This window comes from Perna viridis, chromosome 11, assembly GCF_037379345.1.
Source record: "Perna viridis isolate PV_CMFRI_1.1 ecotype Kerala chromosome 11, ASM3737934v1, whole genome shotgun sequence".
Lineage (NCBI taxonomy): Eukaryota > Metazoa > Mollusca > Bivalvia > Mytilida > Mytilidae > Perna > Perna viridis.
In genome coordinates this window covers 9,517,029-9,539,830 of record NC_142455.1, presented here as the reverse complement: position 1 = coordinate 9,539,830, position 22,802 = coordinate 9,517,029, and the positions used below count along the sequence as shown (strand labels likewise).

At 33.1% G+C, this 22,802-nt stretch overlaps 2 protein-coding genes across 5 annotated transcripts in view; one reads left to right on the top strand and one right to left on the bottom strand.

Annotated features, from left to right (window-relative positions):
• Positions 1-11,841, top strand: part of LOC148602906 (uncharacterized) — a 41,061-nt gene extending 29,220 nt beyond the window's left edge. For all 3 annotated transcript variants that reach the window (XM_088552714.1, XM_088552715.1, XM_088552716.1), the window contains 3 exons: positions 766-861; positions 7,949-8,110; positions 9,665-11,841. In XM_088552714.1, the coding sequence (XP_088408840.1) occupies positions 766-861; positions 7,949-8,110; positions 9,665-9,729 (323 nt within the window). In that variant the 3' untranslated portion in view covers positions 9,730-11,841. The remainder of the gene's footprint in view (positions 1-765; positions 862-7,948; positions 8,111-9,664) is intronic.
• LOC148602905 (glutathione S-transferase-like) lies at positions 660-21,648 on the bottom strand. 2 transcript variants are annotated; one of them, XM_088552710.1, is made up of 6 exons: positions 21,494-21,648; positions 19,595-19,833; positions 17,036-17,170; positions 14,865-15,018; positions 13,693-13,892; positions 660-941 (listed from the first exon to the last, which is right to left on the bottom strand). In XM_088552710.1, the coding sequence occupies exons 2-6, from the start codon at positions 19,809-19,811 to the stop codon at positions 826-828; spliced, it is 822 nt and encodes a 273-aa protein (XP_088408836.1). In that variant the 5' UTR covers positions 19,812-19,833; positions 21,494-21,648; the 3' UTR covers positions 660-825. The 2 variants fall into 2 exon arrangements, with proteins under 2 accessions (XP_088408836.1, XP_088408837.1); XM_088552711.1 differs by lacking the exon at positions 660-941 and having other exon boundaries at positions 11,337-13,892; positions 21,494-21,647.
• Positions 21,649-22,802: the final 1,154 nt, after the last annotated feature.

The window sequence follows — 22,802 nt, the reverse complement described above, 5'->3', positions numbered from 1 at the left end:
CTTTTGATTACCGCTATAACCTTGGTTCCCTTGATTACTCTTTAGTACTTCAGTCAAGTAAATATACCATAGAAGCCTCATATGGCGGTTTTAAGTGTGATAACGACCACAAAATTTCTGTAATAATGATATCAACAAATGTTGAACATACCCATGTCTTAGAAGCTTCATTGACAGTATCCTTGCTCTACTAAGAAACTGTATGTACAATTACAGACAGAACCGTATTGAATCAAGTTTGAAATGTGTACTATTGGTTCATGATAATGGTATAAAGCTACTTAAAAGAAAAGTTTACAATGCGAACATCACAATTATAACCTTTGTCTTACAGTTTCGATTTCTTTAATTCAATGTTTATTTTGGTAGATACTAAATATATAAGTAATCCTTGATATTAGCCTTATTCTGAGATAATACATCATCTATATTACAGAAACTAAAATTGAATGACTCGTCACATCTCTTCTTTTTTTTTAATTTAACCCCCTGTAAAACCTATCTTCCTTCGAATATTACAAAAGATCAGCCATTAATGGCTCACAATTGGTATTGCGAAAATATTTATTTTCACCTATTCTCCAACGATAATGAATAACTAAATTTAATCATTAGCAAGAAGAGAATTCCAGCTACGAAAAAACAAACAATAACAATAATTTAAGGAATCGAAAAAATTTTTTTTAATTTATTTTTTTTATCCTATGGGCCTGTTACAGTTCAACTTTTTTCTGTTTCATTATTGATTTATCTGTTGTGTTCAAGGTGAGTTTTGTCGGAAATACAGCCCATGTCAGAATGGTGGCACTTATATCTGCAATGGACCTACAGCTCATCATCATAATTGCTCGTGTCATGCTGGTAAGTTTCAATTAAATTAACTGCAATACAATCCAACAAATCTTTTATATGTTCACGCGAATTTTTCACCAGGAATTCACCTGAAACGAGGTTTATATACATGTAGAATACTCATGCATGTTAATTACAGGATTTTGAACTTGTCTACTGTCATTTTCCATCGTCCTCATTAATAAACCAGTAGTTGTTATGCTGAACTTTTTTTATAAATCACGTGACTCTAGTCAATTCTAAAATCGAAAATTTCCGGAATAGACGTAACTCGAAACTTACCTATTGCAAGTGTGTGAAATTAACTTAATTTAATTTTCATATTAAATAGTTCAGGTGAAATTCATGTGTAGGCTTATTAACTTTATTAGCTGATTTATTAAATGGGTCATAATTTTCCTTTCCTTGTTTGTCTACACCGGATTTTTTTATGAGCAACTCGGTGGGGGTTTCTAGAAAAGCAGAGGACGCTTACCCTACCGGTACACCTTGTCCATGCTCCCAGTTTTTAATGGAGCCTAAGTTGCACAGTTGCTTTTGTTACTTTGTAAGTATGATTTTAGTTACTTCACATTCTTTGTTGTATATGTCTGTTGTCCATGTCTGGTCTTTGTCCCTTGATTAAATTCTTTTGATTACGGCTATAACCTTGGTTCCTTTGATTATTCCTTAGCTCAATTCAGTTGAAAGACATGAAACAGTTAAGTGAAAGTGTTTTACCTGGGTACAAATAAAGCGATCAGCTAGATGGTATGACGCACAGTACGGCTTGCATTAAAATACATTTTCATCACCCTTAAAGTATGTTGATACATGTGTATAAATTAACTGACATAAAATTAACACCAAATATAGGAACACAAAATTAGGAAATCATTGGATCAAGTTGTATAAATACAGAGTAAGATTTTGTATATTACTCTCAGCATTGTGTATATTACTCTCAGCCCGTCTTAACAAAACATGTTACCAGAAATCACTTTCATAACCCAGCTTTTAAACAAAAAATCATTCTCTCTTCTAGCATGTGAAAGGAAAAATCAGTCCTTTCCTTATTAGCATGTGTATCGAGAAATCACTCTCCTAACATAGAATGTGTTGATATATATAACCCGTTCATAACATTGTCTTGTGGTAATGATAATATTTGCCAGAAGTCTCGGTGCTAAACATGGCAAATAAACTAAATTTGACATAATATGAACAACAGGATGTGTGTCTTAAGATAAGCAGAAGATGCTTACCCAACGAACAAGCCTTGTACATATTCCTAGATTGTCAAGTGTTTTCATGTTGCTAATTTATACTTTGGTCTCTATGTGAAAAATTTAAGTAATGTGTAAGTTATTGTAAGAATTTGGTAAAATTGGAAAAATCAAACACATGCATGTCAAAAACCAGAAGAAGAATATTTTCAAAGTTGTACATACGAAGAATGCCAAAAAAGCTGTTTTAGGGGTCATAACTCCTACATCGGTTGTCAATATCGTTTTCTGAATTTCGGCATAGGTCTGTCTCTTGATGCTGAACAATATTATCCCCAGCCAGAGTTTTACCAAAGGCAACGATTTTTTTAGTTATTTAAAAAAACAAGAGCCTCCTAGGAGCCTGAATCGCTCACCTTGTTAAATTTTTGCCTTTCAAGGGCAATAACTCTAACAAGAAGTTGTCTGACAATTTTGACTCAATGAAGGCTTGGTAGGACTTATCATGAGGATCATTTCATCAATCAGAAGTTTCATTCTATCTATTATAGTTTTCAAGATATTGAGTGAAAACTGCAAAATGCGTAATTTTTTGCCTTGCAAGTGCAATAACTCTTATATGGAGTCGTCTGACAACTTTGATCACTGGCGACTTTTGTAGGTTTTATGATAAGAATCATTTCAGTAATTAAAAGTTTAATTCTATCTATCATAGTTTTCAAGATATAGGCTGAAAAATGTAAAAAAAAAAAAAATCATTTTTCACCTCTCAAGGGCAATAACCCTTATATGGAGTCGTCTGGCAACTTTGATCTCTAGAGACTTTTGTAGGCCTTATAATAAGGAAATTTAAGCAATTGAAAGATATTGGCCAAACCTAATGGTTTTGGAGAAATATGAAAAACCTTACTGTACGACCTCTATGGTCTATTTTTAGTCACGGCGGCCATATTTTGTTAACCGATCAAAAATCAAAACGGTCATTTTATTAAGGATCAACAAATTTTCACCAAAATTAGACCACAGATAGATCTCATTATGCTGAATACTTTTACTTTGTCAGAATTTGGCTAAACCTAACGCTTTTGGAGATATATGTAAAAATCTGCTGTCTGACCCCTATGTTCTATTTTTAGTAACAGCGGCCATATTTTTTAACCAATCAAAAATCAAACGGTCATTTTGTGCATGATACTCCAAGGAACTGTCATTATAAGATTCATGCAAATTTATTCAGTAGTTTCAGAGGAAAAGATGTTTGAAGAAATTGTTAACGACGACGATGACGACGGACGCCAAGTGATGGCAATAGCTCACCTATGGCCAGGTTAGCTAGAAATGCCTTTAGACCCCTGTGTTCTAATTGCAGTAACGTCGGCTATGTTTTTCACGGATCCCAACGGTCATTTTGGGGACAATTCTCTAGAGGTGAAGATTTTCGAAAATTTGTCGACGATGACGGACGCCAGGTGGTCTAAAAAAACGTTTGTTTACTGGCCTGTTACCCTACATCTATTACTTGTAGCTGTCTAGAAATTATGAGTGAACCAAACATGGGTAACCTATAATTATACATTTCATCTTGTCGTGGCATTTAAGAATCAATGGCATAATTAGAAAATGCGAACTACTTGTATACAATATAGTCAACAAGTTTCTGCTTATTATTGCCCATACATGAGATCAGAAGTAAACTTTAACACAGTCAAAGAAATGTAGATACTACCCTTCATTTGGATGCTGATTCGCTATCCTTAATGCATCAGTATATACCTTCAGTTATATGATCCTACCTTTTTTATATTGATTGGGGTACATGTATGATACCAGAAGAACTAAATCATGATGAAGAAGTTTTTGAAATCGGTACCCCTTGGTGCTAAAGCTTTTCTGTGAGGAATCTGTTGTGTTAAATAAAATCTGACACTTTATTACAATACGACCAAAACAGACCAGTTGTAAATGTTAATACCGTAGGAGGATGCTTTGAGAATATCACATTCTAGGAATGGAAAATAAACAATATGAAAATCGATATTGTCTTGTCTTTTTGTAAATATAAGACCTTAGGGTAATAATTGTACCCTAATCACATTGACATAGATTTGAGTAGCATTCAAAAACCATTATATGTGTGACCATTCATTTCTCATTTAAGGAAACATTTATATGATTAACACAATATAAAGAATTAGGTTATTGTGACCTACATTTTCCGCTTTATTAACTCTGTTAAGATATGTTGGTTTAGTCTTAATTTTTAGGTATCAGAAATGAATTACAACTGATACCTGGTCAGCCAATAGATCTTAGGAATCACAACCAGGATCATTATGAATTTGACTATCTTCGGATTAGGAAGTTGATGAAGAACTATTGGAAAATCTATGTGTATGTTTATGTCTGTATTTCAACCTAGTTGAATAGGTAAAATATATAGAGGAATACGTCAAAGAAGACAAAAATCTAATTGTTTGGTAACATCATCATGATTTAGTACTTTTGGTATTAAACCTCACTAAATATAAAAGATAGGATCATATAACTGAAGTTACATACTGATGCTTCAAGGATCGTGAATTAGCTTCCAGGCAAAAGTGAACTATCTGCAACCTATATTTTACATTTCATTGACTATTGTTAAAGTTTACTTCTGACCTCATGTATGGGTAATAAATAAGTAGAAGGATCATGTAACTTTCTATACTATCTTGTATAGTTCATATTTTCTATATTGCAATTGATTCTAATGTGCCAGTACGAGGTGAAATATGTAATTGTAGATATCTCCTAGAATCTTGGTTCCCTGGATTATTCTTTCGTATGTTTGGTTTATTCATAGTTTCTGAAATGCTACACACCAAACTTCAATACCCCACGCATCCCCATGTTGGATACTCGTGAATTCGTTCGTAAGAAAAATACATGTAGAAGGACCTAGATCTAAAAGGGAATTAAAGTGTTAAATCAGGCATTAGAAAATATTGCAACAAAATAAAATTTGAAAAAGATTTTTGAAAATAATTTTTAAGGCATTAGAAGAGATAGAGACAAAAATAAAATTAAAAAAACTTTTGAAAATGATGTTTTTCAGGCATTAACAAAGATTTCAACAAAATAAAATTAAAAAAAAGATTTCTGAAATTTTTTTTCAGGCATTACAAGAGATCGCAACAAAATAAAATTTAAAAAATATTTTTGAGAATGATATTGTAGGCATTAGAAAAGATTGTGACAAAATAAAGTTTAAAAAAGATTTTTGAAAAAAGTTAACAATAACAACAGATGACTACAACAGACACAAAGTAAAGGCAATAGCTCACACTGGCCTTGTTCCCAGGTGAGCTTAAAATATACGACAAAATAAAGGAACCTTTATCTTCTAACTAAATTCTGGTACCCGGAATGGTAGTTTCAAACTCCAGACTTTAATTTCTTTAAGTTTTAATTAATCTAAAGTAAAAATCATCGGAGTATAACGAAACATAAACTTGATTTGTAACTTATCATGGTGAACTTAAACCCAAAATTCATGTCAATATCAGCAACTGCTTAAAAAAAAGTCCGGAAAAATGAAGATGGACGGATGGACAGACGGACGGGTCAACTTCGTTGCGTGGGGTATTATTACTGAAGGTCATCACAGTTCTTCTCCTGTCCATAACAGAATGATGTTTAAATGATTATTAACTCTGCTACTTGGAGTTAAGCTACAATTAGGTTATAAAGGGCAAGTGATTCTTTACATTAATCACATACTACGAGATGAAATATTGCATGAAATCAGTCATTAACTTAAGCCAAAATTGTGTATGTCATTTAACCATAAGGTCAAACGTCAAGTTCAAAAGTCACAAACCTTGGTACAAGACGCTCCGCCTTAGAGTTTAATAGCCACATACCTAATGTCAGATATTTAAGTAAAAAGACAAAGAATTTATGGCGAAGACAAAACTTTGGGTGGTATTTTGCCGAATTTTGTATGTCATTTGACCTTGAGGTGACAGGTTGAGGTCAAATGTCACCTACTCTGGTACGTGACACTCCATCCTGAGAGAATAGCAACATACCAAATATTAGAAGTCTAGGTCAAAAGACAAAAAAGTTATGGTCTGGACAAATGTTGTATAAAAGGCGTCAAAATTTGGTATGTTAATTGCCCATGAGGTCAAAGGTCAATTTTAAATGTCAACCACTCTAGTACGTGACGCCTCGACTTGAGGAAATATAACCCCATACCAAATATCAGGTGTCTAAGTAAAAAGACAAGAAAATTATGGCCCAGACAAAATTTTGTATGGTATTTGGCCAAAATTTTGTATGTTATTTGACCTTGGAATTAAAGGTCAAGATCAAAAATCATCCTATCTAGAGCATTACACTCTACCTTAATTTGATTTACTTACATACCAAATATCAGACATCTGGGTAAAAAGACGAAAAAATATAATGGCCGAGACAAAGTTTTGTATGATATTTTGCCAAAATTTTTATGCTATTTGACTTGGGGTCAGAGGTCAAGGTCAAAGGTCATCTACATAAAACATTATTCTCTGCCTTGGTGTGATATACTTCAATGCCAAAGATCAGATATCAATGTAAAAAGACCTAATTATGCATCGTATTATGCCAAAATTTGTACGTGATTTGACCTTGAGGTTAAAGGTCAAGAACAAAGGTCAATTATTCTGGTATGCAACACTCTGCCCTGAGATGATGTACCAACATACCAATATTAGAAGTCTAGGTCAAAAGACAAAAAAGTTATGGTCTGGACAATGTTAGTATGAAAAGCGTTAAGAAGAAGAAAAGTCTTTATGGGTGGTGATTTCGGGTCCAGATGAGCAAAGAAACAAAGATAGGTTACAAATTTCGGTTTTGATATGTTTCAGTAGGGAGGTCTTGCCACACATCAAATGCATACATTTGGATAATATCTTCTTTCTAGTGCTGGCAAAACGTGTCTGAACATAGCCTATCGTCATATATTTCAAAATGTCAAAAATTAAGAATTTTGATTGCTATGGTGTCTAGATTTAAACCAATCACATTGCTTTGTATTTTATTGTAAATTGTTTTCCTCAAGTCACACTTCATTAATATAATTATGTAGTTTGACAAATGTCCACCATTAGATATTTAAAATTACAGTCAAATTGTGATGTGTTTGTGATAATTAGGCCCTAAATTGGTGGTTGCTAAGGAGTGGTCGTTGCTATGGTAACAGTGAAAATATTTTTCATTTTTTTTCATTTTATTTATTGTTTTTCCAATATATCCAACTGATTTAAAGTCAATTCGGATAAAATGTCTGATATCAATAAATCACTTACAATGGAAATTGCATGATTCTTAGGCGGACTGCTACTTAAATAATACTATGGTCAATACTGTCAACGTAATCAATCGATAACTACCTCCATTCAATTTAATGTTCTTGCATTCTATTATTTAAGTAATTCCGTAGTTAGGGGCGTGGCTGATATTCCATGTTAGGTTGAACGAAATGGAAAATGTTGCTCAATTACGCTATTCAGCGTTTCATGGAAATCAAAATATAGTAAACTACATTCCAACCTCGATCGTAACATTTCACGAAAAAAATGACATATATTTGTTTCACATGCAGACAGAAAAGTTTGTCTTTAATATTTTGCGAGGTTTTGATATTTACAGTATTTCATATGTACATGTAACTCGAAGCTTGGAGAACAAAACCCGCTAAATAATTGAAACATTAGAGCATACCTTTCAAAACCGCTTTTATCTAATACGCTTCTTCAAAGAACAGATTGCGAATATTGAAACCTGCATAAGTTTCCACGCTGTCTGGCATCATATTTTATCGTACAAGGTTTGAAATAAATTATTACTTTTGACTATTGTTTTAGCTTTCACTGGAAAGTACTGTGAGAAGGATCAATCTGTAGTTTACTTGTGCGAGGAAACTAGGGAGAAAATTGCAAACGCTACTTTATGCGATTTTACGATTCCAAGTCCTAATTGTTACGTAAAGGACGACTATGATAGGACATTATTTTGCCATATTAAAAGTAAGTTGCCATTTCATTTTACTTTAAGTACCAGTCCGTATAAAATCAAGACACTGCCTATGCTATTAAAAACAGAGTGTGCGTTGACAAATAATATTTATGAGGTCAATACACAAGTTAAAATATAAAATGTTACATTTACATAAGAAAAAAATGTAATATTTCTTGGAAGAAATTTCAAAAAGACAAAAAATTCTGTCATTCCCGAAAATATTACAAATATCCCAAATTTAACCAAAAAAAACTGTCACATTCTCGAAAACATTTTTTTTTTATTCTAAAACTTTTTCGAGTATATCAGCAAACAGCGTGTGACGTCACCTTCACATGTTAAGATTACGTGTATCAGACAACAAATTTAACACAAAAAAAAACTGTGAACCAGAATTGTAGTTACATCTAAATATTTAATCAGATCTAAAGTAAAGAATCGTAATTGTATTCCTTATGAGCAACTCCGCGAAAAAAAAAGAGGACACTTACCCTACCGGAGCATCTGGTCCAGGCTCCCGGTTTTAGTGGAGTCCTGGTTATTTTTTGTTCTTTGCTGTGTGTGTCTGTTTTCCTTGTCTAGTCTTTACTTTCCGCTAGAATCTTGCTTCCATTAATTACGCTTTAAGTAGCTGTCATTGTAAGAATCATGCAAAATCTGAAAAATGTGATATACCTAAAAAAAAAGGCTACATATTTTTATTTTTGTACTTAAGTTGTGTCATGGGTCTATACTATGAAATGTGTATTTATTCATTCAAATCTGCCTGCTCTTAGGAGATAATCCACACTGAAAATCCAGTAGATTCTATTGTATTTGAGGGTCATTTACAGAGTTATCTCCCTTAATTTTTTAACTCTACAGTGCATTCTACATAATCGTTATCTCCTAAGAACACGGGTTTTATGAAAAACCGAATGTTAATTTATGTTTACTGTGGCAAATCAAACAAAATATCAAAAATAAAAATATGTAGGTTTTGCAGCCATGAATCACATTTTGCATGATTCTTAGGTGGAGTGCTACTTAAAACTCAAGTAATCAGACTAATCAATTTGGATGGCATTCCTACAAAATTGTGTTTGTTGACATTTGTCGTTAAAGTAAAATTTGCAGATAATTACCATGAGTAAACTTATAATAGGGTATGTAAGTCTCGTCATGTATCCCCGTGATTTCACGAGAATGGGCCCTAGTCTACTATTCAAAAGCATGGAGATGTGTCTTTTAGAGAGTATTGAGTTCAAGGTTAAGGGCAAAACATCTTTTTTATGTAAAAAGTACCGATAAAAAATGATAAATATATATGTCTACACGATAAAGATATTTAAAAAAAAAAAACAAAAAATAGAAGACTTTGCTATGTTACTCAGCGTTTCGAGTACACGGAAGTAACGATAAAATGCAGATCGGCCTTCGGTTTTCAATACGTACTACATAGGAAATTCCGGTAAAGAAAATGAAACTAGAACGAGACTTTCATACCCTATAGAAACTAAAAATCTATTTCTCAAACTATAAAATATATGAAAGAAATTATTAGATCGAATTCTGTATTGTAGAATATTCAAGCAGTATGAAAACCTTTGGAAAATGTAAAATAAAAGCAATATCCGACAGAGGATGAAAAGTGGTAGACCAACTTCCAACTTTCTAAACCAGAAGAATTAATTATAAATGCTGGTGTACAAGTAATCGATTTTCGACGAATGACGTCACATTTATTTTGTTTAAAACCAAACAACGTCCCGGTGTACAATTAAGATCTACAATATGTATTCATTTTAACCATAGCAAAGTGATTATGTTCTCAAATGTCAGATTTTTTAACATGTTCAAGCATTACAACAATCTATTTTTTTTGTCTTAATTTTAAAGTTTAAAGAATCAACACATTTTTATTGATATAGATTGCCAGCTATGTGTTGAAAACAATTAAGTTTCTTAGCCAATGTGTCATTTCCATTGTCTTCAAATATAAATCTTAAAGTTCAAACCAGTACGTCAGTTCACGTGATCTATTAGCCAATCACAAACTTAAAGTAATAGCTTTATTTCAATTATAAAATTTCATGTATATAACAGATATTTTTCCCGAGACTTTCATATTGTATTAAAAAAATGCAATGTTCTTTCACCAAATACGAAAAATAATATGACAAAAAAACTTGTACGCCTTTATTTTAAAAGATGAATTTAATCTGGCAACTTGATTGGAACACTATTAGGAAAAACTTCATGACATTAAACAGTAAAGTAGTGGTATTATCGGTTAAGATAAATCGCTATGGTAACAAAAATAGACATCTTTTGTTCACAACCTCCCTTTAAGTGATAAAAAGAATTGAAAAAAATTAGTAACTAAAGACATCATGTATAGTTTTGCTTATTAACAAAACAAGAGAATGCTGAGTACTCGATTGGATAAAATTAAATGAAATAGTAGGTAGTAATGATAGCAGTTGCAAATGTGATCCACTGAATGTCGTAGTTATTCCTCTTTAAAATAAGAAAAAAACGAGTGATCTGTTGAAACTAATTATAGTGACAAGTTTTTCCTCACACTTGGAAGGCATTAACGACGCATGTTGAAAGTAATTGTACGTACTTCGAATTTCGCTCAACAGCATATATGCTCAACAATCACTTTGCTCAATGATAGTACATAGCTCATTCAATACTTTTTAATAAAATTTACGCAAAACCAAAAGTAAAAAAAAAATAGATCCGAAATTCAGTAGTGTCTAGTTTACTTGCAAATTACAATATTCTATGTTAATAATACGACCAAATTGTTGTGTAAATTCGTTTGACTGTACCAAGCCCGTCTTCCATTACTTCATTTTTTGTTCAATAGTTCAGTTTTGAGTTTTGAAGTTGGTCATCCGTCATTATATAATCTATATTATTGTCATCTCTGAATGACAAATTAAAACTGTTATGTGGCCTATTTTTTGTTCCTGTATAATTTTTTTTTCTTTTGTTTTGTTTTGTTTTGTTTTGTTTTTTTTTTTCTTTGTCTTAGATGAATTTATCATCTCCTATTTGATATATTTATAAAGACTGCTACTTAACAGTTTGCTTGGGGTATGATCTCTATGAATTATAACACGGGTCCAAGAGATAAGAGAATCCACTTTCATTTGGTCCTTTATTTCTTCGTTTAGGTGAATTTCCCAATTCCCCCATTGCCCATTGAAGTTTCATTTGATATGACTGTTTACATTCAACATAGAGATTTCATTTGTTTATTAATTAGCTACCATAACCCATTCCAAATATATATATTATTCATTTTGTCCAACCCCTATAAATGGAACTTTTTCCCCATCCAAGCGCTGCACCACAATTACTTCAGGGAAATACACCAAACTTTCTATAACATAATAAATTCAGTCACAAGTAAAAAAAATAATTATGTGTTCCCTATACACAGAACTGTTACTATAAAACCCGTCTAAACCAAACCCTAAATAATCAGAAAACCTGTCTAAACTAGTTATTTTGTCCCGTCAGGTAAATTATAATGTAAACCGAACACCTTCCTATACCGAACCAATTATAAAGTCAAAAAGGGTTCGGTTTAGATCACCAGTAAATCAATAATTTTGCCAATACAGTTATTTATTACAGTGTATTTGAAATTATTAATTATAGATATTGTAATGTTACCAAATGTTTGTTTCTTTAACTTTTTTGGTCCTTATTTGTTCTCATATATAAATATTGATCATTTGTATTCTGTTTTTGTTCGGAGTCTCATATAATTATCATATTATAATAGATTAGAATTGATTTTCCCATTTTGAATAAAAAATGGTTAAAGGGAAGTAACTCAGATATATTATATTTCAGCAGCTGTGATGATATTAAGTTCAAATGGTGTTGTCCGATATTCATTTTTTTTCTTTATGTAATCTTTTCTTTCATTTAAATTGTGTTGGATATTTTGTATTGATGATATTCCAATGTCAAAATTTTTAAGCTAAAAAATCATTTTAATATTTGAATTTAAAGTAAATGTGTGTATATATATGAAGCACTACTTCCATCGTTAACTAAAAAAACAAGGAAACAAATTAAAGATACAATTAATAAGAATAAAAATAATAATAATAAAAGAAAAAATACAAAATTATATTAAAAAAAACACAAGAACATGCATATATGTGCCACATAAGTACATGTTTTTGTCCATGATTTAATCATTATACATGTATGATTTTAACTTAAATACAAATAAGAAGTATTGACTTGAAATAAAATGGTAATACCAGTATCAAATCAACAACAAATATGCAGCCAAAACAAATAATAACACATACCTGTATCAGCAAATATGCCGATCTAAATGGACTTGCACATTATACCTTATAATCATTGGTATTTAGCTTCTGTGATTCGTGCTGTTTTCACAACACTAAGAACAAAAATTACATTGCCCTGATTGTTCGTTCTTTGGTCTGTCCACATTTTAATACACTATTTTAATAAACACATGAAATGATTTAATGGTGGTGGCATGACTCCAGGGAAACGATACAACTTCTAAAATTAGCATGTTCAGACCTCGTAATTAAGTGCAAATTCTCCAAAACCATTCACTGCATTTAAGATGATTTTTATAGGAAGGTTGAGCGTCATGATTACGTGCAAATGAAGAAAGTATGGTTAAACTTCTCAAAAATAAACAATCCGTCTAAAGTGAACTAGAAAATTACGTGTACTGTATACACGTGTGTAGTATGGGATATTCTACTTGTGATCTTTCTCATAGTATTTCTAGTTATCAAGAACTGTGGACGAATTGTCATGGTCGGTTGGCAGGATCTTAGACCACATACATATATTTCATCAAAATCTGTTGTCACAATTTAATATTGACTTTTTAAAATTCTTTATTTGTTTTCTCCCACTCTCGCCTGGCCTGCTTGTGATTTCTCGATAAAAATGTTAACAAATATACATTTCATGCACGTTTACCACAAAATTAATTGCTAAATAACGATGTTTTTGATAAATCACTGTAGTGGGAGTATTTAAAAAAAAAACTTTATACACCGTCAAATCGGGGTATAAAAAGCAAAAAAAAACAAGGTCCTTAACTTACGGGCTATTTAACAGATTGTAAAATCACATTTTTTAAAAGTACAATGAGTTTTCGATTGAACAAAGGTTTGTAGCTGAGTTAGAGTAACTATAAATCCCAAATGTTTGACCTTACGACCTTCCTGATTTAGTCATTCAGGGACAAATAACATCAGATAGACGAGGAAAGTCACAAAGGTACAGTGTATTTACAGCGAGTTGTATAGTTTATTAGGAATAGAGTTGGCACCTTGAATACAAAAAAAACAATCGAAGGATAAACCTCCATTTGTTAATTAATTGGACAACTGACAGATATTTTAACTTTCCATTGAACTTAGTTTAAAATACCTATGAAATGATATAGAAAGTTTAATTCTCCTACAATGTACCTGCCTAAGTCATTTCATCAGGAAATGGTCTCTTAATTGGGGGGTAGGTGGCTCTGTTACCTAAAATTAACTATATTACGTGTACTCAATATTTTTTTTTCATAGCATACTATCGTTCTCCAAAGGTCTAAACCTCTCAGATTTGAGATAGGCAGAAATATTTGGTCTTTGTTCTATCCGGTATCTGTATGCCTTCAGGAGAGGACAGTAGTCAGCATTTTTCCAAAGCTCCCCAAAGCTCGCTTCTGTTGCCTTTAATATCCAAAACATCGCAAGGTCGACATAGGTCAGTTTTTTGCCGAAAAGGAAACTGTAAAAATAGGAATTTTACTATGATTATTTGAAAATATTTGGCAATTGCACTTATTTGTATTATTTTTGTTTGTTTGGTTTAGAATTTTTTAGAGTACTTACTTACATTCTCGTCATTTTTCAATTGTTTATAGTCTGAGACGAAGTCGCGCAGTAAACACGTAGATAACATAGGGGAAGTATAACCACCTGTGTAAAATAAACAACCAAACCCACACATACACACACAAAATACATCATTGAAATCTTTAGATGAAGACGAGTGGCGCTTTTCAATATGCGGCTCGGTACCGTCGTACTTAAGATTCGTGTTTCCATTATATTACATATCTTTCGTTTCCGCTGATTTGTTACAAAATACAGAAACATATATATCGAAAATTCCGGTGTGCTGTACGCGTGTTTCAAAGAGTAACCTCTCACCAGCAGCATTAGGGAGATCTTAATCCGAAGATTATTTGTAATCAAGATGTACTCAAAATCCAAATATCGAGATAGAAAGCCAAATCCACCATTTTACCATGTGCAATACAAGGAATGAAGCCTCAGTGTTTTAATGTTTTGAAATGTGTAGTACTGCAATTTTTGATAAATATGATAAATGAAATCTGATAAAATTATGGATCAGACAATTGTGACTACTAGGTTGGTGAATACCCTCTGGGACATTTGAAAAGAAATAGAACTGGTGCAAGTCAGTTAGTACCAAATTCCTCGAGAGACCTTTTAGGAAAATCTTGATAGGATTTTTTTTCAACTCTTTGCGTTTGTTCTCAAATCTTCATGATCAAGCAATTTGATTGCTCAAATATTGAGTAGAGGAAGGCGTTGCGTTGAGGAAATTTTATTTATTTATTTTTATTTTATTTTATTTTATTATTATTATTTTTTTTTGTGAAACCTTGCCCAGGTCTGGTCTTGATGTAGAATGCAGCCACTTCTACTAAACGACAAACAGTTAATGTCTTACCCTTGTCCGCCATTGTTGTGTTTCAGAACAGACTCGAAGTACTTGAGATATTTTGGGATACGTTCCTCGGCGAACCATGTAATGTATGGTTGTGTTTCCTTTTTTTGGCTTAAGTACGATGCTGAATAGTCTTTACCATGAAAAGCTGTAACTCCTTAAACATAAATGAACGCAGTAGGTTTTCCTTATTTGCAAGAAATAGAATAGACTAGTAAATATATGTTTTATTTCAATCAGAGCACATATGACACTTACATACATTGATGATTAGTTATAAACATGAAAGAGAAAAAAAATTACATATACTAAGTCTGGTGCTGTCAAATTAAACAATGATACTGCTACAGGAAAAGGATAAGCTTCAGTACCTTACAAAATATACATGAATTAAAGAAGATTCGACAGCAGAAGGAGCGTGTTAATTATAATCATACAGTGGAGAATTTTCAGTATTTTCATAAATCGTCAAAATAATCCTTGGATTGTCCTGCTGACAACTTTAGAACGATTTATAATAATATGTATACGAGCATAGTGGAAGAACGATTCTTTACGATTTCAGGGTAGAACAATTAATGACATTTCTATCCCAGAATGACTTGACAATTCTGTCGTAGAACGATTCATCACTGTTGCTGGCGATTTATGCAAATTGACAGCGCTGAAAGAACAGTCCATTACTGAGACTTTTTACCCTTATAAAAAGCATACAATTCAAATTTCGGTGATATTCTCTTGAAATAAACAATGACTATACTACAGGAACAATTTACAAGCAGTTATAAAGAATTCCATCAAAATCGCTATTATATTAAGTACAGTCTTTTCTAAGAATCATGCAAAACCTCTAATATGTGATACACCTAAAAAAAAACGCTACACATTTTTTTTAAAGTTGTTTTGTGGGTCTATATGATCTATGGAATGGATTATCATTCATTCCAAACTGACTGCTCATAGGAGTTAATCACATTGAAAATCCAATAGTTTTAATGTAGTGTCATTTACAGAGTTATCTCCTTTAAATTTGAGTTTTACTGTACATTCTATACTATTTGATTATTCCGCTATGAGCCGGGTTATATGAAAAGCAGCATGTTGATTTCTTATCTAGAGTGCTACTTAATATCATCCTTTTGAAACAGCATGAAATTTCTGCAGATTTCCGCAGATCAAATGGCTGGCAGGTGTAGAATCAAACTACAAAAACATTAAAAAAAACAAGGAGATATTGATTGATTGATTGATTGATTGTTGGGGTTTAACGTCCGAGCAACAATATCTCAGCTATATTCAGGCGATGAACATGAAGTGGATGAAAAAATGAACATGAAATGATCATAAAATGAAAAATGGGATGGGACATAAGAATAATGGGGTCGACAAATTTTGATTGCCACTGGAAATAGGGAGAGGTGTGTAGAGTCGGGAAATTTAGCCTGCTGTGGCAGAGCCCTATGGTTCCTACTCCGGGAGAATACCACAGTGGGGTTCTTTAACGTGCGAGGAACGTGGCATCTTTCCCAACACGGTGCACCACTATGGTTTGCGGTCAGGTTTTCCGTATTATAGCCTGACAACCCAAGCATGTAACACGCCAGGGGTACCCCATTCCACCACCTGGGGCACACAACCCCAGCTAGGGTTCTGAGCACTATTTAGTCGCCTTCTACGACAAGCTTAGCGCTGCTGCAGGCCTATTCGTTTGACACCCGGACCTGCACGGGGCACAAGGAGATATATACACTACAGTATATGCATTCGTGTTAAGGGTCGCATTGCCAGCCCTCACTGCTAAGCCAAAAACATGGAAAAGAAAAATGCGAGATTACTGAAATTTGTGTGCATGTTGGTTTCTGTACTCTTGAAAGGGTAATCAAGGGAACCAAGGTTATAGCGGTAATCAAAAGAATGTAATTCAGGGACAAAGACCAGACATGGAAAACAGACATACACAACAAAGAACATAAAGTAATTAAAATCATACATACAAAGTAACAAAAGCAAATGAGCAACTCGGACTCAACTAAAAACTGGGAGCATGGACCAGGTGCACCGGTAGGGTAAGCGTACTCTGCTTTTCTAGAAACACCCGCCGACAACTTTATTCGTACGATGTAAAAAAACAACTTGTTTTCTTTTTGAGCTTTTGTAATTTCACTTCATTTTACCTTGTCCCAAAAAGTCGTGAATCTCTGCATTGAGCATCTCTGCGTGCCATTTGTCTTCTTCCTTCTCTGGAACAAGTCCATATTTTTCTCCTAAGTATCTGCATACAACAGCCGTCTGTCCAAGTTGAAAATTTCCTAAATTACAAGATATTCTTGATATATTACTCGATTCACATATTATGTTTGTAAATGCAATAGATTTATCCAAAATTCAGTTAATTGGGGAAAAATCTGTAAGCTTTGAAATACCAACAATTCTATCAAATAAAAGTTGAAAGGAAGGAGCCTTTAAACAAAATCATCTATCGCTTACAGTGTAGTAACATCATTTGGTATTGATTAAGCTGTAAGGATAAAAATCTCAGAGCAGCCTTTATAAAAATCAGTAATATATTGTAGTATTATAGCTAGAGAGGCCTTATGATGAAGTTAGACGCCGTTTTTTGGCGACTTGCCCGTGATCATATAAATTGTCCCAAATCTCCTGCGCATGTATATTTTTTACACCTCTGCTACACTCAGTGATAAATCGCACCCTTTATGCAAACTAGTGGAGTATGTCGGAAACATCTTTGTAATGAGTAGTGCTAATACCCTGGGACTTTGTTCTCATCCTGTATAGCAGTGTTGGGGTGTTATTAGATCATACACGCAGTGACTGAATGGAATTACTGATAGTGTAATTTAAATTAGATTGCCAAAATAATTAGATTTATAGTCAAGACAACATAATATACTGTTATAAATGTTGAATGTATAGGATTTTATAATAAAAAGAGAATAATTATGGTGTTTTATTTGAAACTTCTTGTATGGAACCTCAAAATGTAAATTATTTTCTGTTTTCATCCTGAACTTTTAATTATGCAATTCATTGCAGTTCAAGATCGTGTAATCCAGGAAAAATTTTCTCCCAGTTGATTGTAACCATCATTTTGTGTTATATTTGTTTTGAGTCAGCAAATTTTCTATTTGTTCTTGTCATTCAAAAAGAGGTATCTATGAGGTTCAAGATCAGCTGAAACAACTCTATCAGGCTGAAAATAGCAGCCAAAGAAACTCATGGGTCTTCAATGAATGATGACACGCTGGAAAGCTTCACGCCACAGTGCAGGCTTCTGCTGAAAATTTTCTTAATATTTAGCATGTACATGTATAACAGAAAATCTGAACGCCCATGGGAAATACATTGCCACATTTTTAAAAATCCCCATGACCTAATAAAACCCCAGTTGAAAAAGGCCACAATATAGAAGTGTTCCTTCTGTTGCTATAACTAAATAACAAAATGAAATTTATTCTGTACTTTGTTCAAACTATCCTATTTGTTTATTATGAACGACAGATACAAGGCTGGTGGTTTCAGATTTTTGTTTCGATCTAACCATCAAGTATCAGTAACTTAGAAACTGATTCTTGTTTGTTAGCTCACAGTCAAAAATGATTTCAAATTGAGAAAAAAGAGACGAAAATGGGTATTAAAGAAAAAGAGAGGTCAAAGATTCAAAACAAAAGGAATGATATGTAGAAAAAATACTATCAAAGTTTAACAATCATATCGCCGAAAGAACTCGATTAAAAAGACGAACAACTACATGTAGTTTATACACAACAGAACAAACGGAAAATGTCAATTTATTATCAACAAGTGGAGATCAAAAACCACCAAAAAAATACTACAACAGATTTGAATGAACAAAATTATTTCTAAGCGTACGCAACAAGGTTATATCATTAATAAGACAAAAATACGAAATATGCTATATGTGTAGGTCAAGGACAAATATATTTATATATCATATTATTAAGACAAAACCAAACTTTTTTTTATACGAGTCTAAGTTTTGAGCAGGCATTGTTTTATATATTAATCGATTAGAAAGTAATTACCGTTCAAAGAATTGGTTTACTTGTTTTATTAATTTATTTATCACGTGATGCTATTTATCTAGGACGCGATGTGTTCGTTTGTTTTTATTCGTTATTAGAAAAAAACACTCATACAGAGTGGTATTGTTTACTATCCTTTGTTTTAGATAGTGCATTTTGAGATGTTTAATTGAGATCGAATTAAGAAATTGTCCAATTTCAACCTGAAAATACACACACTGCAGTCCTTAACAACCGCGTAAACTGACTTGATTCCTTTCTTCTTTCTTTTTTTTTTTCGTGTTTTATTGAAAGAGTTCCATTACTTTTGTTCTCTGAAATATGGCCCGCTGGTGATCGATGCTTCGGGAAGAGTGTAAGAATTTCTGGACAAAAATCATATGATAGAAGAATAATAGACATGCAAATCATACCCTGACTTCCTGCTGGCAATGGATTGAATAAACGTATCGAAAACAGGGCGGATCCAGACATTTTGAAAAGGAGATACATGCCATGCACCCGCGGTCCCTCAGAAAAGCGGGGTGCTAGGACATTATTTCTCCTTTTTATTGTCAATTTTGCACATGAAATGACAATTTTTTTCCACTAAAATGGGGTGCCATACCCCAGCAACCACTCTGGATCTGCCACTGGAAAACCGTAAGCATTTTAAATACATATATATACCATTTTTTATCACCGGTGGATGCAAAACGGGAAACCCTGTGTTAGCTAACTTTTCATCCGAGTAGAAGAACTTCATTATATCTTCCCTAGTTTTAACCATGTCCTCGTATGGAATTCCAAGTTCTTCGAAAATTAGGCGGATGTAGGCGGACCTTCCATTGAGAAAATGGTGGTAGTATAATTCCCAGTTACCCCCCTTTGTAGATTCGTCTTTCATCGTGTCTCAATAGCTTTACTGTCTGAAAATGAAATATTATATTTGTTTGAAATAAATATAGAATATGCTTGACGTGGTCGGTTTAATGCATGGTATTGACATACAATAAAAATTGGCATTTTTTTTTTATGTGCAAGATGGTGCATAACTGGTTTGCTTATTTAACAATTAATATGAGCATTAAGTGTTATTTTTCAAAAGCTGAACGATGGCTTCCTTACCGTGCCGTTGGCTTTTCGAGGAGTGTTCCTAATAAGTGCCTCTCCATGAAAATAAAACTGATCTTACATCATGCATTTGATAAATAAATTATTTCTCATAAACTCCAGAACATGAATGTGAGTACCATATACGTTCACGCTATTGTTCAATCAGAATGTGAAGTGAGTAGTACGTAAATTCTACAAAAAACTAGCAGTAAACAGTTACGCGAGCTCCAAACAGCGGTAGACGTTCCTAGAGGGAGTGTGCAAGGTGTTAGTACCCCCTCATTTTTATTGGAAAATTTGTATTGTAATTTTCCTGTGTAAAATTGGAAAAAAATCACAAGGAAGCACCCCCTATTTTTTCTGAGGAACCCCTGTTGACACCACTCCTTTTCAAAGTGTCTGGATCCGCCCCTGGTTCCTTTCCTCTCTATCAACTTTTCGAAATTCCCGGACATGTCGTTTGATAGTCAGGCAATTTTGCGTAAAATCATATAGTGCTGCGGACAGGTATTCAAAGGTGCTGTAGTTTTCGAGTTAAATGGGCCTAGAGGTATGCGGCTATAGCATGTGTCAGTGAAAATATAAATAAATGTAGTTTTTTAATATCGCACTTATCACTCTCGGTTCGGTCTGCAAGACGAGCTTAGCAAAATGAGTTTGAAGTTATAAATTTTCAAATATTTAAACTATTAATTGTACTAATAATATATAATACGGAATTTTTTCCGGACAATTTGTCTAGTTTCCGGGCTGTTTAATGAAATGTGTCAAAAATACCTTACTTCTCAAAATAGAAGTCTATGTTTAGGAGTCAAATGGTTATGGCAAATTTGAAAACCTAATCCACTTGGAAGACTCGTGATTTGTTTTCTAAATTTTCACCCCACTGCACATGTGTCTTTTAACTTCTTTGTAAAAAACGCAAAGGAGAAAAGTGGATGTGATTGTACGAATTTAAAAGGAGATTATTTTTGTTGATCAGATCAGATTTCCAATTAAAGTTTGATATTTTCTTTGTGAGATAACAAAAAAAAATGTTTAGTGGTGTGGGGGTCAGAGTAGGATGGTAGGTTATTGTACTGCTTCTTATGTTTTTTCTTTCTTTTTGTGTGAACAGTATGTGGGAATTTGGGGTAACTTTGTTTATTTCAAATTTTGGGGTGTACCCAACCCGACCATTTTCGAGAGAATTTTCAAAACCAATATTTTTTAAATCATTCAAATCACCTATTAATTTCATTTGTAAAATGTAAGCACATTATTAAAGTCATTGTAACCATTGTATATTTTTTTTCTACCAGAGAGGGTCCATGATTAGTCAATAAAACTATCTTATCTTATCGGAAAATACTCGGGTTTCCTGCCTCTAAAGCCAGTCAACCTCTCCACCCCCCTTTCCCAAAAAAAACACCCTCCTTTCGGAATATCATCTGGACTTGCCACTAAATAAAATATCTATAAAGAATCACTTACTTTACTCTCTTAAAAATTCGATTCCAAATAGTTCTAAATGTTAGTTCATGTCATAGGTGTATTTTAAATGTGTTTGGGCAATTGAAAAATGTATTATTGTCCTACGAAGTCCTGAATTATGACACTCCATTTGTTTTGTTTACAAAAGGTTTAAATGCTGACGAAAGAGCAATAACTCAAATTAAAAAGTGGTACAATTTCATGTACAATAAATATGTACAAATAAAATTTTAAAACATAACCGTAAAAATATTTTTTTAAGGAATTTATCAATGTGAAGTGTTCAGTCAACTTTATCGTTAAATTCAGGGACTTCCACTGTACATTTTGCAGTACCCATATAATAGTAAAATCGAACAGAAAACATGGCCATTTTGGCCAATCATTATTTAATGCATTTCAAGTTTTAATCAATCGAACTGACCATGCTTTGAACAAGCAACAACCACAATTCTTTGGTGGGAATGCTGTACAGCCGGTTTGTATTTTCCATATTTTGCCAATGATTACCAAAGTAAGTTCCTGTTTTATTTTTTGTATTTTTGTATTTTTTGTTTTTGTTTTTTTTTTCAAATGCACCATGTTTCCCCCAACATTTTCCAAGTAGAAAAACACAAATTATTATACAACAGTTAAATTAGTACACTTCAAAAGATACTGAAGATTTATTTTTACTTCAAAGCAATAGGAAAAAAGAAGATCGACACCTAAATTTGTCCAGTCAGTATACTACACTAGTATGATCACTTTAAAGAAGTTTTATTTACTTGAATTTCCGGGGAGGTTGAAAGAAATGGAAAGGGGGTCCAATTATGAAAATTATGAAAGTGGGGTTTCATGCTATCATTTGATCTTTTTGCACGAAACAAGATAAAAAAAAATTCCAACGATAGCTGGATTTTAATCCCTTGACACCCTCTCCCCCGAATCCGCTACTGAATACTTTGCAATTTTATAACGATTGTTTGATTGGTTGTTGGGGTTTAACGTCCGAGCAGCAATATTTCAGCTATATTCAGACGCTGAACATGAAATGGATGATAAAATGAACATGAAATGATGATGAAATAAAAAAGGGATGGGACACAAGGGCAACAGGGTCGACAAATTTAGATTGCCACTAGAAAAAGTGAGGGATTGGAAGGGTCGGGCAATTTAGCTTCCTGTGGCAGAGCGCAAAGGTTCCTACTCCTATCGAATACCACAGACGGATTCTTTACCGTGCGAGGAACGTGGCATCTTTCCCAACACGGTGCACCACTATGGTTTGCGGTCAGGTATTCCGTATTATAGCCTGACAACCCCAGCT